At 37.4% G+C, this 16093-nt stretch overlaps 1 protein-coding gene and 1 long non-coding RNA gene across 5 annotated transcripts in view; one reads left to right on the top strand and one right to left on the bottom strand.

Annotated features, from left to right (window-relative positions):
- Positions 1–16093, bottom strand: part of LOC132420934 (uncharacterized) — a 61295-nt gene that overhangs the window by 19329 nt on the left and 25873 nt on the right. The gene's annotated exons all lie outside the window — the stretch shown is intronic.
- USP3 (ubiquitin specific peptidase 3) overlaps positions 1–16093 on the top strand; it is a 211991-nt gene that overhangs the window by 178823 nt on the left and 17075 nt on the right. For all 4 annotated transcript variants that reach the window (XM_060005816.1, XM_060005817.1, XM_060005815.1 and 1 more), the window contains 2 exons: positions 2134–2240; positions 2416–2496. In XM_060005816.1, coding sequence (XP_059861799.1) covers positions 2134–2240; positions 2416–2496 — 188 coding nt within the window. The remainder of the gene's footprint in view (positions 1–2133; positions 2241–2415; positions 2497–16093) is intronic.

Genomic DNA, 16093 nt, shown 5'->3' with positions numbered 1-16093 from the left:
GAAGTACATTGAGTTTAAATGTACTGCTTTTTAATAAAGCAGTTTCCATTTTAATTAAAGGCAGCAGTGTGTGTGAACATCAGTATAAAAGGGTCAGTCATAGTCCCTTTACTTTTCAGTAGATTTTTTTTGGGGGGTGGTATATCCTTTGTGATACAGATATTAAATCTAAAACCTGAAATGGCCATTATATCCTACAGTTCCCATTGTATCTTCCCTTTGTAATTTACTAAAGCCATGTGTATCCTATGAACAACTTAAAAGAAACATACTGTAGCTTTTTTGTTTTTTGCCAGTAAGGAAGGAAGCCCTTTCATAGAAAAGAAAGCAAACTTTTAAAATAATAGAATTGCTCAGGTAAGTTTTGTCTGTCTCATCATTGCAGTAGGTCTAATTTGGAGCAACTTGAAGTACGGTTCAGTGTATTAGGAGTACTATTGACTGCAAGTGATAGAAACCACCTCAAATTGCTATTAGCGAAAAAGAGCAATATACTGGCTCAAGTAACTGCATAAGTGCACAAAAGTTATTATCTGTGTTCACTGGAGTACTGTTAATGACAGCACACAAATGAACCTCAGTATCCATTAATACTTTTGTTTTTATTCTGATTCATCTTTATTTGTTCTGTTGACAATTTTATGTGGGTTCCTGTTGTTGCAGTGAAACCCAAAGCCATTTTGGGGTGGTTTTTTTTGCGGTACATGGGCCTCTCCCGTTGTGGAGCACAGGCTCCGGATGCGCAGGCTCAGCGGCCATGGCTCACGGGCCCAGCCGTTCCACGGCATGTGGGATCTTCCCGGACCGGGGCACGAACCTGTATCCCCTGCATCGGCAGGCGGACTCCCAACCACTGCGCCACCAGGGAAGCCCGCCATTTTGGTTTTTAAAATAATATTTTTTTATTGAAGTATAGTTGATTTACCCATTAATATTATATATTAGTTCAATTAAGAGAAGGAGCATAGTGTCCACAGCAGGTGCTCAGGTCAGGCCAGCTGTGTGAACTTGGGCCAAGTTATTTAACCTATGAACCTCAGCTTCCTGGTCTGCAAAATGGGGATGATCTTATCTACCTCAGAGTTGCTGTGAGGATTAATTGATTTACATGGAAAGTACCTAGAATGGAGCCTGGCATGTAAGTGCCAAATAATATAAGTGCTTGCTAATCATGCTGTCACTGGTGCACTTTCTCAGCTGTTCTTGTGCATTCTCTGTCCATACCGTGGCAGGCTGTGCACCTGTGAGTTACATGTCCAAGATACTTAGGAAAGAAAAGCAGAAGGCAGGTATGATCCTGATTATTGTTATAAAAGATGCTTACAACACTCTAAGGTCTTTCTTTTTGCTAAGCACTTGTCTAAAAGCACTGTAGGTATATTCCCATTTCATCGTCACCAGGCCTCTGGGGTAGATAGATGTTATGCCTGTTTCACATTTGATGAAGCTGAGGCACAGAGAGGTTAAGTAGTATTAGGACAGTTGGTTTCTTATTGTTCTTAAAGTGCTGTACATATTTTTTTATCTCCACAAGGGAATTATTATATTGTTTTAAGTGAGCTTTTTAAAAGGCTTGTTGATAGTAAGATCCAGCACTTCAAATGTGAAGTCATATCTCCACCAGTGATTACTAAATTTGTTTACCTCATTTTCCCCAAATACGACCATCTAAAAAAACCTGAAACTATCTTTGATCAAGGTTGTTGTTCAAAGTAAAGTAATTGAGAGTGCTCCCCATAATATGAGAAGTCTTGCAAAGGGTCCAATCTAAGGCAGTTCCCTCTTTTCTGAGGGGTATAATTGAGGGAAAGGGGTCCTGTTGCCCTGAGTACAGACAGGCACGTACGTGATCTGTTAGTAATGGCAAATGTTCAGTGTTTGTTTGTTAGGAACTTTTGTACAAAGTAGTGGGTTTGGGAGAGGAGCTGGGGGAAGGACAGTGGCTTAAACCTTTTATTTGGTATACATCTATATATAGCTTCAAAATTTTTGTTATAATTTAAATTAATAAATGATACACACACACACACACACACACACACACACCACCACCACCCCCCCCCGCCCCAGAGCCACCTCCACGTATGTATTTTAGTTTTTTACTGAGATGTTTTCCTGTGTGATTTTCTCTAGAAATGGAGCGTCTACAGTTGTCACGGCTATATTCGGAGGCATTCTCCAAAATGAGGTTAACTGCCTCATATGTGGCACAGAATCTAGAAAGTTTGATCCATTCCTAGGTAAGACATATTTGGCATATGGAGATACGATATTGTATTAAAATAATAACTGTAATGTTTCCTTTGAAAACTAAGACAGTAAAGAGATAAATCCTTAAAAATACATCAATTTTTGAAATTATTTTTTGAATGTGGTTATATGCCTTTAACAGTTGTTTTCCTGTTTCCTTTTAAGACCTTTCATTAGATATTCCAAGTCAGTTCAGAAATAAACGCTCTAAGAATCAAGAAAATGGACCAGTTTGCTCATTACGAGGTAAAGATACTTTGATGTTCTAGATTTTTTCCCCCTTGAAATACCAAATAATTGTTGTAATTAATTTGTGTTGTAACTTAACAAAAGTCAAACCTGAATGTCTCTTCTTGTACCAAAAAATTCTGTTTAGCAAGAATGCCTGCCAGAGATACTGACCTGCCAGGTGAAACATATTTCTCACCTTTCTCCTCTTTTTAAAACTAGTTTAAAATTGAAAGTTTGTAACAAAACTTTTTCTGATCTAATGAAATAGAATTTATTCTATGGATATTCCACTAGTAACCAGAGGAAGAAAGAACCTCAGGAAAGTTTTATAAATTATGGTGTCATTCACTCTTTTGTATGACTAATAATTTGAGAGCTCTCTTGATGACATAACTGTTGGCTAAGCCTGAGGCCTTGCTTTTAATTGCAAGATACAAATTCACATTTACTTTCAGAGATTTCTGAACAGATTTTTTCCTTGATGAGTATTAACTACTTTAGTCAAGGCAGAAGACCTGTCCTTGACCAACCACTAAAATGACTAATCGTTCTTTTTAGTCATAGAAAGAAGAAACTAGGATAGAAAAAAGAAAGAGGATTAGTATGTGTTCTGTCATTAAGTACCTCTATAGTGAAGGCAAATAAAGTTTCTACCCTGAATTACATGTTCACTAAACGTTTTAGGGAGTACTGTCAAAGAGTTTTAGGTAGTATTGTCATAATGATTAATATACATATAATGTAAACTTTTCTTACAAAACAGAAGATTCTGTTGGTCTAAAACTGTACTGTCCAATATGCAACCATGAAGTCACATGTGCCTATTTAAATCAATCAAAGTGAAATTTCAAATTCCGTTGCTCAGTTATACTAGCCATACTTAGAGTGCTTGGGAGCCACCTGGGGCCAGTGGCTACTGTAGTGGTCAGCACAGGTGCAGAACATTTCCACTGTTGCAGAAAGTTCTACTGGACGGTGCTGCTGTAGAAGCAAATTATCCTGTAAAATGGATATGAAAACACGTTGTAGATGCTTTTAGTTTGTTCTCCACCTATACAACAGTGTTGATTGTCTCTTTTGAACAGGAGTACAGAAGAAATTTAAGGAAGCCCCATCCATGCCACTTCCCTCTAAAATATGTGGCTCTAGTATGTTTCTCTAAAACTGTTTTTGGCCTATTTGAGATTAAGAAAATATCACAGTATACTTGATAGCAAGTGTCTGTCAGATCATTTTCCCTTTATATTTATGGCATATGAATACAGGCTAACTTAAGCATAAAACAAATATTATTTGATCATTTATTATTTGATCATTTAGAGGGGAAATCAGTGAAAGTTAAAGGAATTAGCCTCAAATTATATAATCTAAATTAGATTGACTTCATCTTAAAATTTCAATAACACTAATAATATTAATGTAGTAAAAAATACTGTTCCTTAATATATATATCTGGGTATCTATTTGAATCATAATTCCTCATGTTAAACAAAACCGTTAGTCCAGATGATTTTTGACTGATTGATTGGAAGACCCAGAGACACTCATTTGTTCAGGTTTCTTCCCTCCTTCCTTCAGTGCTGATTCCCCCCACCCCTCCTGAATTGGTCATACATGGTTCTTATTGCCTCTGTAACATTTCACTTAAACTTAATGCCCTAATATGAGAGATGTTCCTTTCTTGAGACCATCCAGGAGAGTGTATGACACAGCTTACTTAGGTGGTTGACTGGTACTATAAACAAGAATAGTGGCAAATGGAATTTGCCTCATATCCCAAGTAGTATTTTTCTTGCCTCCTTGAAATCTGATAAAGATCGGTATTAGCATCAGGGGGCCCAGACCATCCTGAGGTGTTGAGGGTTTGGCTAGAAACATGTTTCCTGTATTCTCAGCTGGCTTTCCTTTGAATTCTCAGACTTCATTTTGTTAAAGAGCTTACTGTCAGCTTTAGAATTTCTAAACCATGCAGTATCTGCGAAATGCAACAAAACGAGATTTTCAGACGATGCTGGTGGTTTTCAAGAAGGCATCTAGTAAAGGACCCAGAGGGCTAGAAAAATTTCCAGATGAAAAGGCAGCATATTTCAGAGACTTTCACAAGGTAACTGAACAGTACAACATCAAAAATATAACCAGGCTGCCTCGAGAGACAAAGAAGCACATGCAGTGGCAATTATCTTTCATGATGAAGCATCAACGACATTTGCCTGTGAGGGCTCAACTTCTGCTTAAGAATGAGGGAGAGGCTGGAGACAAGATGGTGGAGTAGAAGGACTTGAGCTCACCTCCTCTCACAAAAACACCAAATCGCAACTGCTGAACAACCATCAACAAAAAAGACTCGAACCTACCAAAAAGATATTCTACACCCAAAGACAAAGAAGAAGCCACAATGAGACGGTAGGAGGGGCACTTCTACAATATAATCAAATCCCATATCTGGCAGGTGGGTGACCTACAACCTGGAAAATAATTATATTGTAGAGATTCCCACAGGAGTGAGAGTTCTGAGCCCAATATCAGGCTTCCCAGCCTTGGGGTCTGGAATCAGGAGAAGGAGTCCCCAGAGCATTTGGATTTGAAGGCCAGGGGGGCTTGAGCGCAGGAGCTCCATAGGACTGGAGGAAACAGAGACTCCACTCTTGGAGGGCACACACAAGGTTTCACATGCACTGGGACCCAGGGCAAAGCAGTCATAGGAGCCTGGGTCAGACCTACCTGAGGGTCTTGGAAGGTCTCCTGGGGATGTGGGGTTTGACTGTGGCTCACTGTGGGGACAAGGACACTGGTGGCAGATGCCCCAGGGAATACTCAATTGGTGTGAGCTCTCCTGGAGGTCACCATTTTGGCAAAGAGACCTGACCCCACCCAACAGCCTACAGGCTTCAGTGCTGGCACACTTCAGGCCAACCAACCAGCAGGGTGGGAACACAGCCCCACCCGTCATCAGACAGGCTGCCTAAAGTCATCCAGAGCCAACAGCCACCTATAAATACACCTCCTGAGATGGCCCTGCCCACCAGAGGGACAAGACCCAGCTCCACCCACCAGGGGGCGGACACCAGTCCCTCCCACCAAGAAGCCTGCACAAGCCCCTGGACCAACCTCACCCACCAGGGGGCAGACACCAGAACCAAGAAGAATTAACACTCCTGCAGCCTGGGGAATGGAGACCTCAAACACACAAAGTTAGATAAAATGACATCACAAAGAAATATGTTCCAGGTGAAAGAACAAGATAAACCCCCAGAAGAACAACTAAATGAAGTGGAGCTAGGCAATCTACTTAAAAAAAATTCAGAGTAATAACAGTAAAGTTGATCCAAGATCTCGGAAACAGAATGGAGGCACAGACCAAGAGGATACAAGGAATGTTTAACAAAGAGCTAGAAGCTTTAAAGAACAAACAAGATGAACAATACAATAACCTAAATGAAAAATACACTAGAAGGAATCAGTAGTAGAATAAATGAGGCAGAAGAACGAACAAGTGGGCTGGAAGACAGACTGGTGGAAATCACTGCTGTGGAACAGAATAAAGAAAGAAGAATGAAAAGAAATGAGGACAGTCTAAGAGACCTCCAGGATAACATTAAACATACCAACATTCGCATGATATGGGTCCCAGAAGGAGAACAGAGAAAGGGCCTGAGAAAATACTTGAAGAGAGATAATAGCCAAAAACTTCCCTAACATGGGAAAGGAAACACACAGTCAAGTCCAGGAAGTGCAGAGAATCCCATACAGGATAAACCCAAGGAGGAACACACCAACAAGACACATATTAATCAAATTGACAAAAATTAAAGACAAAAAGAAAATATTAAAAACAGCAAGTGAAAAGCAACAAATAACATACAAGGGAATCCCATACGGTTATCAGCTGATTTTTCAGCAGAAACTCTGCAGGCCAGAAGGGAGTGGCATGATATACTTAAAGTGATGAAAGGGAAAAACCTACAACCAAGAATACTCAACCCAGCAGTGCTCTCGTTCCTATTCAACAGAGAAATCAAAAGCTTTACAGACAAGCAAAAGCTAAGAGAATTCAGCACCACCAGTTTTATGACAAATGCAAAGGGAACTTCTCTAGGTGGAAAAGGCCACAGCTAGAAATTTATGAATGGGAAAGCTCACCAATAAAGGTAAACATATAGTAAGGGTAGGAAATCATCAAACCACAAATATGATATCAAAATCAGCAATTGTGAGGAGAGTACAAATGCATTTGAAATTAAGAGACCAGCAACTTAATCCTGTGTGTGTGTGTGTGTGTGTGTGTGTGTGTGTATATATATATATATATATATAGACTGTTATATCAAAACCTCAATGTAGCTGCAAACCAAAAATCTATAACAGACACACGAAAAAGAAAAAGCAGTCCAAACACAACACTAAAGATAGTCATCAAATCACAAGAGAACAAAAGAGGAAGGGAAGAAAAAAGACCTACAAAAACAAATCCAAAACAATTAACAAAATGGCAATAAGAACATACTGATAATTACCTTAAACATAAACAGATTAAATGCTCAAACCAAAAGACATAGATTGGCTGAATAGATACAAAAACAAGACCCATATATAAAAACAAGACCCATATATATGCTGTCCACAAAAGACCCACTTCAAATCTAGGGACACATACAGACAAAGTGAGGACATGGAAAAAGCTATTCCATGCAAATGGAAATCAAAAGAAAGCTGGAGTAGCAATACTCATATCAGACAAAATAGACTTTAAAACACTGTTACAGGAGACAAAGAAGGACATTATAAAATGATCAAGGAATCAATCCAAGAAGATATAACAATTGTAAATATATATATATATATATGCACTCAACATAGGAGCACCTCAATATATAAGGCAAATGCTAATAGCCATAAAAGGAGAACTCAACAGTAACACAATAATAGTGGGGGACTTTAACTCCCCACTTACATCAATGGACAGATCATGCAGACAAAAAATAAATAAGGAAACACAGGTCTTAAATGACACATTAGACCAGATGGATTGACATTTATAGAACATTCCATCCGAAAGCAGCAGAATACACCTTCTCAAGTGCACATGGAACATTCTCCAGGATAGATCACATGTTGGGCAACAAAGCAAGCCTTGGTAAATTAAAAAAAACTGAAATCATGTCAAGCTTCTTTTCTGACCACAATGCTGTAAGATTATAAATCAACTACAAGGAAAGAAATCATAAAGATCAAGGCAGAAATAAATGAAATAGAGATGAAGAAAATAACAGAAAAGATCAAGGAAACTAAAAGCTGGTTCTTTGAGAAGATAAGCAAAATTGATAAACCTTCAGCCAGACTCATCAAGAAGAAAAGGGAGAGGGCTCAAAAAAATAATAAAACTAGAAATGAAAAAGAAGTTACAGTGGACACCATAGAAATACAAAGGATCATAAGAGACAAGCAACTATGTGCCAATAAAATGGACAACCTAGAAGAAATGGACAAATTCTTAGAAAGGTACAAACTTCCAAGATTGAACCAGGAAGAAACAGAAAATATGAACAGATCTATCATAAGCACCAAAATTGAAACTCTGATTTTAAAACTTCCAACAAACGAAAGTCCAGGACCAGATGGCTTCACAGGCAAAGTCTATCAAACATTTAGAGAAGAGTTAACACCTATCCTTGTAAAACTATTCCAAAATACTGCAGAGGAAGGAACACTCCCAAACTCATTCTATGAGGCCACCATCACCCTGATAACCAAAACCAGACAAAGGTACCACAAAAAAGAAACTTACAGGCTAATATCACGGATGAACATAGCTGCAAAAATCCTCAACAAAATACTAGCAAGCCAAATCCAACAATACATTAAAAGGGTCATACACCATGATCAAGTGGGATTTATCCCTGGGATGCAAGGATTTTTCAATATTCTCAAATCAATCAGTGTGATATATACCACATTAACAAATTGAAGAATAAAAACCATATGATCATCTCAAGAGATGCAGAAATAGCTTTTGACAAAATTCCAACACCCATTTATGATAAAAGCTCTTGAAAGTGGGCCTAGAGGGAACCTACCTCAACATAATAAAAGCCATATATGACAAACCCACAGCTAACATCACACTCAATGGTGAAAAGCTGAAAGCATTTCCTCTAAGATCAGGAACGAGACAAGGATGTCCACTCTCCCCACTTTTATTCAACATAGTTTTGGAAGTCTTAGCCATGGCAATCAGGGAAGAAAAAGAAATAAAAGGAATCCAAATTGGAAAAGAAGAAGTAAAACTGTCACTGTTTGCAGATGACATACTACGCATAGAAAATACTAAAGATGCTACCAGAAAACTACTAAAGCTCTTCAGTGAATTTGGTAAAGTTGCAGGATACAAAATTAATACACAGAAATCTCTTGCATTCCTATACACTAACAACCAAAGATCAGAAACAGAAACTAAGGAAACAATCCCATTTACCATCACATCAAAAAGAACCAAGTACCTAGGAATAAACCTACCTGAGGAGGCAAAAGACCTATACTCGAAAAACTGTAAGACAATGATGAAAGAAACTGAACATGACACAAACAGATGGAAAGATATACCACATTCTGGGATTGGAAGAATCAGTATTATCAAAATGACTATACTACCCAAAGCAATCTACAGATTCAATGCAATCTCTATTAAATTACCAATGGCATTTTTTACAGAACTAGAACAAAAAATTTTACAATTTTAATGGAATCACAAATGACCCCAAATAGCCAAAGCAGTCCTGAGAAAGAAAAACGGAACTGGCCTCAAAACAAATATAGATCAATGGAACAGGATAGAAAGTCCAGAGATAAACTCATGCACCTATGGTCAACTAATCTATGACAGAGGAGGCAAGAAAATACAATGGAAAAAAGATAGTCTCTTCAATAAGTGGTGCTGGAAAAACTGGACAGCTATGTGTAAAAGAATGAAACTAGAATATTCTCTAACACCATACACAAAAATAAAATGGATTAAAGACCTAAATGTAAGACTGGATACTGTAAAACTCTTAGAGGAAAACATAGGCAGGACACTCTTTGACATAAACGGCAACAAAATCCTTTTGGATCCACCTCCTACAGTAATGAAAACAAAAATAAACAAATGGGACCTAATTAAACTTAACACCTTCAGCACAGCAAAGGAAACCACAAAGAAAACAAAAAAAGACTACCCTCAGAATGGGAGAAGATATTTGCAAATGAAGCAGCTGACAAGTGATTAATCTTCAAAATATACAAACAGCTCATGCAGCTCAATAACAAAACACCAAACAACCCAATCAAAACATGGGCAGAAGACCTAAATAGACATTTCTCCAAAGAAGACGTACAGATGGCCAAAAAGCACAGGAAAAGTTGCTTACATCACTAATTATTAGAGAAATGCGAATCAAAACTAGAGTGAGGTAGAATGGCCATCATCAGAAAGTCTACAAACAATAAATGCTGGAGAGAGTGTGGAGAAAAGGGAACACTCTTGCACTGTTGGTAGGGATGTAAATTGGTTACAACCATTATGAACAACAGTATGGAGGTTCCTTAAAAAAGTAAACTAGAACTACCATATGACCAGCAATCCCACTCCTGGTCATATATCTGGAGAAAACCATAATTTGAGAAGATATATGCACCCCAATGTTCACTGCAGCACTATTTACCATAGCCAGGACATGGAAGCAACCTAAATGTCCATTGACAGAGGAGTGGATAAAGAAGATGTGGTATATATATACAATGGAATATTACTCAGCCATAAAAAATAATGCCATTTACAGTAACACGGATGGACTTAGAGATTATCATACTAAGTGAAGTAAGCCAACAGAGAAAGACCAATACCATATATTGCTTATATGTGGAATCTAAAAAAAAAACGATACTAATGGATTTATATACCAAACAGAAATAGGCCCACAGACATAGAAAACAAACTTAAGGTTACCAAAGGGGAAAGCAGGGCAGGGGATAAATTATAATAGGGGTTTGGGATTAACATATACACACTACTATATATAAAATAGATAACCAACAAGGTCCTACTGTATAGCACAGGGAACTATACTCAATATTTTGTAATAACCTATAAGGGAAAGGAATCTGAAAAAATCGATATATGCGTATGTATAACTGAATCACTTTGCTGTGCACCTGAAACCCAGACAGTATTGTAAATCAAATACACTTTAGTAAAAAATAAACAAATAAGTAGCTTACATCAGCTTTAAAAACTATATGATGGGGTGTGGTAATGCTTCATTCTCTTTTTGTTTACCACTAATATCAATTAAGGGCAGTCATTTTTCTTGGACAGTCCATAGTGTGATGAATTTTAGTTGAGGAATACACATTTGTTTATTAAATGGGGATGGAGATGTGTGATTACCTGAGAAGTCTTGCTTTTACATGCTTAGACATCTAGTTGGCTAGAATTACTTATGTGCTTTTTGGATCTGTAATTGTTAAGGTTAGTTTTCATTTAAAAAGGAAAGGTGATGGTGAGAAAGACCACTGTCATTTGAAATCATTTAACTGAAAGGGTGTATGGGAGGCTAAAATAACCCCATGTCTAAACCCTAACAAAGATACCATCTGAAAGGAAAAAAAATGTAGCTTTATCTTACTAATACTATAAAGAATCTTAAATAAAATGTTAGCACATAGAGTCCAGTAGTGTCCTGAAACAGTAATATACAGAGATCAAGTAGGATTTGTTTCAATAGTGCAAGACTGATTTAATATTAGAAAGTATAATTTGTTGGGAGAAGAAAAATCAAAATGCCCAAATATGTTTTGATAAAATTGCAAATTCATGACTGATTAAAAGAAGAAAAAAAAAAAGCCCTATTATTATAGGAATAGACATGTTCTTAACTTGTTGAGGATTATCTATCAAAAGCTGCCAGTGATCATCACAGTTAATAGTGAAGCACTAATGACTTTCCATTACAGTCAGGAATCAGCCAGGAGGACTGCTGCTGTGGGACAAGGCAGTAGACAAGGAAAAGGAATTAGTGAAGAGGAAAGACCAAATTATTACATACCTAGAACATTTCAAGAGAATCAGTTGGAAATTATGAAAGAATGTTTAGCCCTAGCTATCTCTGGAACGCAGGAGACCTGCTTTCCTAGCCCTCAGTTAACAAAAAACAAACACAGATATTGATTTGATAAATAAATGCTTAATGTGGAGCTAAAAAGCTTAGTCAGATGGCCAAATAGAAAATAGGCAAAAACCAACTGCTTTCTTATACATAGCAAAAGATCCTATTCACAGTTGTATTAAAAACTCAAAAGTACTTGAGGATAAATTTATTGAGAAATATGCAAGACCTAGATGAAGAAATTATAAAAGGACAGAAAAAACTAGAATTAACAGAGCCATGTCATATTCTTGGATGGGAAGACCCAGTATGACAGGGATGTCGTTTTCCCCCAAATTACTTCTTACATTTATTCTAATTAGTTCAGAAGTTCTTCTATAAGCAGATACTCTTAAGAGGAGCTAAAAAAGTTTTAAAACAAAAATAATGGAGCAGGACAGAGATGACATAGGTAGTGTCCTGGAAGTACTATGTATATGGGAATTAACTAAATGGCAAAGGAGACACTTCAAATTAGTGGAGAAAATAAGAAATTACTATAGGTTGTATTAGTGTAAATGAAAATTTATGTGGGAATCATTAATTTCATTCCTAACTCATATGTTTTCCCAGATTAATTTGAGACTTCAAGATTTAGTGTGAAAAATAAAACCACAAGGGCATTATAGTAAAACATCTTTTTGATCATGTTGTAGGAGAGAGCTTTGTAAGTATATCATGAAGGCTAGAAATTCATAAATTTAACTGTATAATGGTAAAAGATACCATAAACAAAGTAGAAAAGATGATAAACTTGCAACTAATATTTGTAACATATATGAAAAAAAGTACACGAGCAAAATATATGAATAAGAGAAATGCACATGGTCAATTTAACATCTGGAAAAATACTAAGTCTCATTTATATTCAAGAAAGTGTAAGTAAAGCAAAATTAGTCAAGATGATAAAGACAGATAATATACACTGTTAGTGAAAGTTTCGTAAGGTGGGCACTCATATATTGCTGTTAGGAGTATAAATTGGTACAGTCATTTTTGGAGGGTAGTGATCACCATTATTAATGGGCTTTTTTTTTAGACATAGTAATTTCATTTGTGAACGTGGACAGTAACATATGTAAAAGATATTCATGGAAACATTGCTATTGCAAAAAATCAGAAATAACTTATGTGTCCACCAGTAGGGCATTGGTTTAATACACTGTGCTATGTAACATTTAAGAAAGATAAAACTGATCAACAGCTAGGCCACAGAAAGAAAGCTACAAAATACTGTAGAGTCAAACACTATCCATGGAAGTATATATATAGAATTATTCCATGAATTCTTCCATTTTATAATATTAAAAAAATTCTTGAGCAGTGTACACCTGTTCACAGTGACTATCTTAGTGGGTAGTGGGATTCAGAAAGAAATGGAACTGGGACTATTTTTCATCTCTTTTATATTGTTTGAGTTTTTTAACTTAATGTATCACCTTTATATATTTGTTTTGGGGGAGTAAAACAAAATGTGGATTATTTATGCATACTTCCCAATTACTGCTTTGTTTAATTTATATAGTGTATAAAGTGATCTAGTAACTTCAACAAATCAGTGTTATTCCCTGCTCTCTACAGAATGCTGTTTAACAGTTGATGTAATGAGTTAGACTGACATTTATGAAATATATGCCCTGAAACCTTTAAGAATCTTAGGAGTTTTAGAAGCCACCTTGGCATGCATACACACACACACACACACACATACACATATATATATGGCATATATATATATACACACACACAAACACACACACATATATTTTTCCCTCATGAAACGCAGTAAAGTACAAATGAAAACGTTAAGCTGTTTTCTCAGATCCTTAATGAAGGTAAGTAGAGAACAACAAAACTTGGCTGAGTTGTGAGTGATGGGTGCCTAGTAGACTGGTCACCGGCCATGTGACTCAGTTCTACATGTGAGCTCTGACGTGAGATTCATGTTCATGCTGCTGCAGAATATTACACTGTAGTACATTTCGGGGTCATTCAGACTTTTCAAATAGTTAAGATGGCAGTTGTCAGATCTGTGAATGTCAAGGAGATGCTGTATCTAGGCAGTCCTCCTTTTAAAGAAATGTTTGTGTGCATATGTTTCAAACAAAAAAAAGCAAAATTCTTTGTATGTTTATTGTAGAATTTGGGGACAATTCAAAAGAGCACAAAGAGGAAAAGAAACATCCCTTCTAAACTTATTTCCAGAAATACCATGGTTAAGGATATTTTAACTTAAAAACTCCTTTAAAAGCTGCTTTATATAAAGGCAGCACTTGGAACTTTAGAATTGTTGTGAGTTATTATTTTTTTAACCCATAGAAGCCATTACACATAGGCCTTAACTTTTCAGGAGAACTAAAGAAGCTTTTTTAAACCCATAGGGAGGTGATTGTGGTAGTGGGGGTAGTTCTCTACAAATCCAGCAAGGATTTATAATGTCGTTTCTTCACTGAAACTACTCCCTAGAGGCTGCCCTTGGCACAGCAGTTTCCTGGCCTGTCATTGTCTGGGGACAGCCCCAGGTGTGGGCTTCCTGTGCCTGTGGCAGCGCCAGGGAGAGTTGGGAGAACAGAGAGAGAGAGAGGGCTCTGAGAGGCAGCTGGGGCCACCGTTTTTAAAACTGAGTGTTGGAAAAACTAGGCTCAGCTTTTATTGCTTGCGTGTGAATCGTCTGATGGGCTTTTCATGGCTTCTGTTCCCTTTTGGTTTATCATGTACGGCCTCACATGAAAAGGAGGCAACTCTGCACTATCTTGTACATAAGTCAGTTGTGGGACCACTTACTTGGTGGTCACCCCATAAGTTTAAGCCTCTCAAAAAGTCAGGGAGGAAGAAAAATACAAAGGAAGAAAATGTTGGAAAGCAAAAAGATGCTGGAGGAAGGAAGGTGAAACTGTGTTGGGGAGAAGAAAAGGACTGGACGGTTGCTAGAGGGAGGGGCTTTGTTTTCAGAAAAGGAGCAGGATGATGCAGGGCCAAGGCCAGATGCTGTGGCTCTAGGCCTGTGTGTGGAAAGTGGGTGGGGCCTCCCCACGGAGGGAGACCTGCAGGGCGGCCGCAGAGGCGCCCACCCGTGTCTTAGCAGGGAGAAGAAACCAGAGAGCACTCCAGTACTTCTGGGCATTTTACATTTTGGTCTCAAAAATGCAGCTGAGTCGCTGTGAAATGTTGATATATTCTTTCAATAATCTCAACATTTGTAAGGGTATCATATTCCTGAAATTAGAGGGTCTAAGTAATTATCAACGGAGACTTTCACAATGCCACCTACTAACTCATTAGTAACCCCGTCTGAATGACTGCATGCTTCCATACACAGGAAAGTGGTTCAGTGCAGGTTAAATATAGGAAAAAGATGCTTCCCCACCATCGAGTTGTTTCTGCTTCTCAGTGTTATGTGGCTGGGGAGACTTGGGGAATGGATGTCTTGCTAGCAAATCATACCACCACCTGGTTAATGGGACGGAGAAGCTGAGTGACCGAGTATCTCAGAGTCATCATTCTTGCCTACTCTATTTGTTTATGAAAGAAAGCTTCAGGCAGATATTGATTTTCACTTATTCAAAAAAAAAGTGTGTTTATGCTGGTAAAATATACGTAAAATTTACCATGTTAATAATTTAAGTGTACAATTCAGCAGCATTCAGTAAACTCACAATACTATGCAACCATCGCCACTATTTCTAGAACTTTAGAAATCATCCAAAACAGAAAATGTACCAATTAAACACTAATTCCCCATTCCTCTTTCCCTAGCCCTCGTACCTCTATTCTACATTCAATGAATCATACTATTATCCTTCTGTGACTGGCATATTTCATTTAGCGTAACGGTTTCAAGGTTCATCCATACTATGGCATGTATCAGAATTGCCTGCCTTTTTAAGACTGAATAATATTCCATTGTACATATATACCACATTTTGTTTATCCATTAATCTGTTGATGTAACTTTGGGTAGCTTTTACCTTTTGGCTATTATGGAGAATGTTGCTGCAAACGTAAGTATACTTACGTTTGAGTCTGTTTGAGTCCCTGCTTTCACTTCTTCTGAGTGTATACCTAGGAGTGGAATTGCTAGATCATACGGTAATTCTTTAACTTTTTGAGGTACTGCCAAACTGTTTTCCACAGTGGCTGCACCATTTTACATTCCCACCAGCAATGCATGAGGATTCTAATTTCTCCATATTCTAGCTAATACCTGTTATTTTTCAGTTTTTTTAAAATAATAGCCATCATAATGAGTGTGAAGTGGTATCTCATTGTGGTTTTGAACTGCCTTTTACTAATCATTAATGATGTTGAATGATGTGCTTATTTGGCCATTTGTATATCTTCTCTGGGGAAATGTCTAAGTCCTTTGCCTATTTTTGAATCAAGTGGTTTATTTTTGTTGTTGTTGAGTTGTAGGAGTTTTTTATATATTTTAT

Source organism: Delphinus delphis, chromosome 2 (assembly GCF_949987515.2).
Source record: "Delphinus delphis chromosome 2, mDelDel1.2, whole genome shotgun sequence".
Lineage (NCBI taxonomy): Eukaryota > Metazoa > Chordata > Mammalia > Artiodactyla > Delphinidae > Delphinus > Delphinus delphis.
The sequence above is the reverse complement of the archived record's forward strand: the minus strand, read 5'-3'. Positions and strand labels throughout refer to the sequence as shown.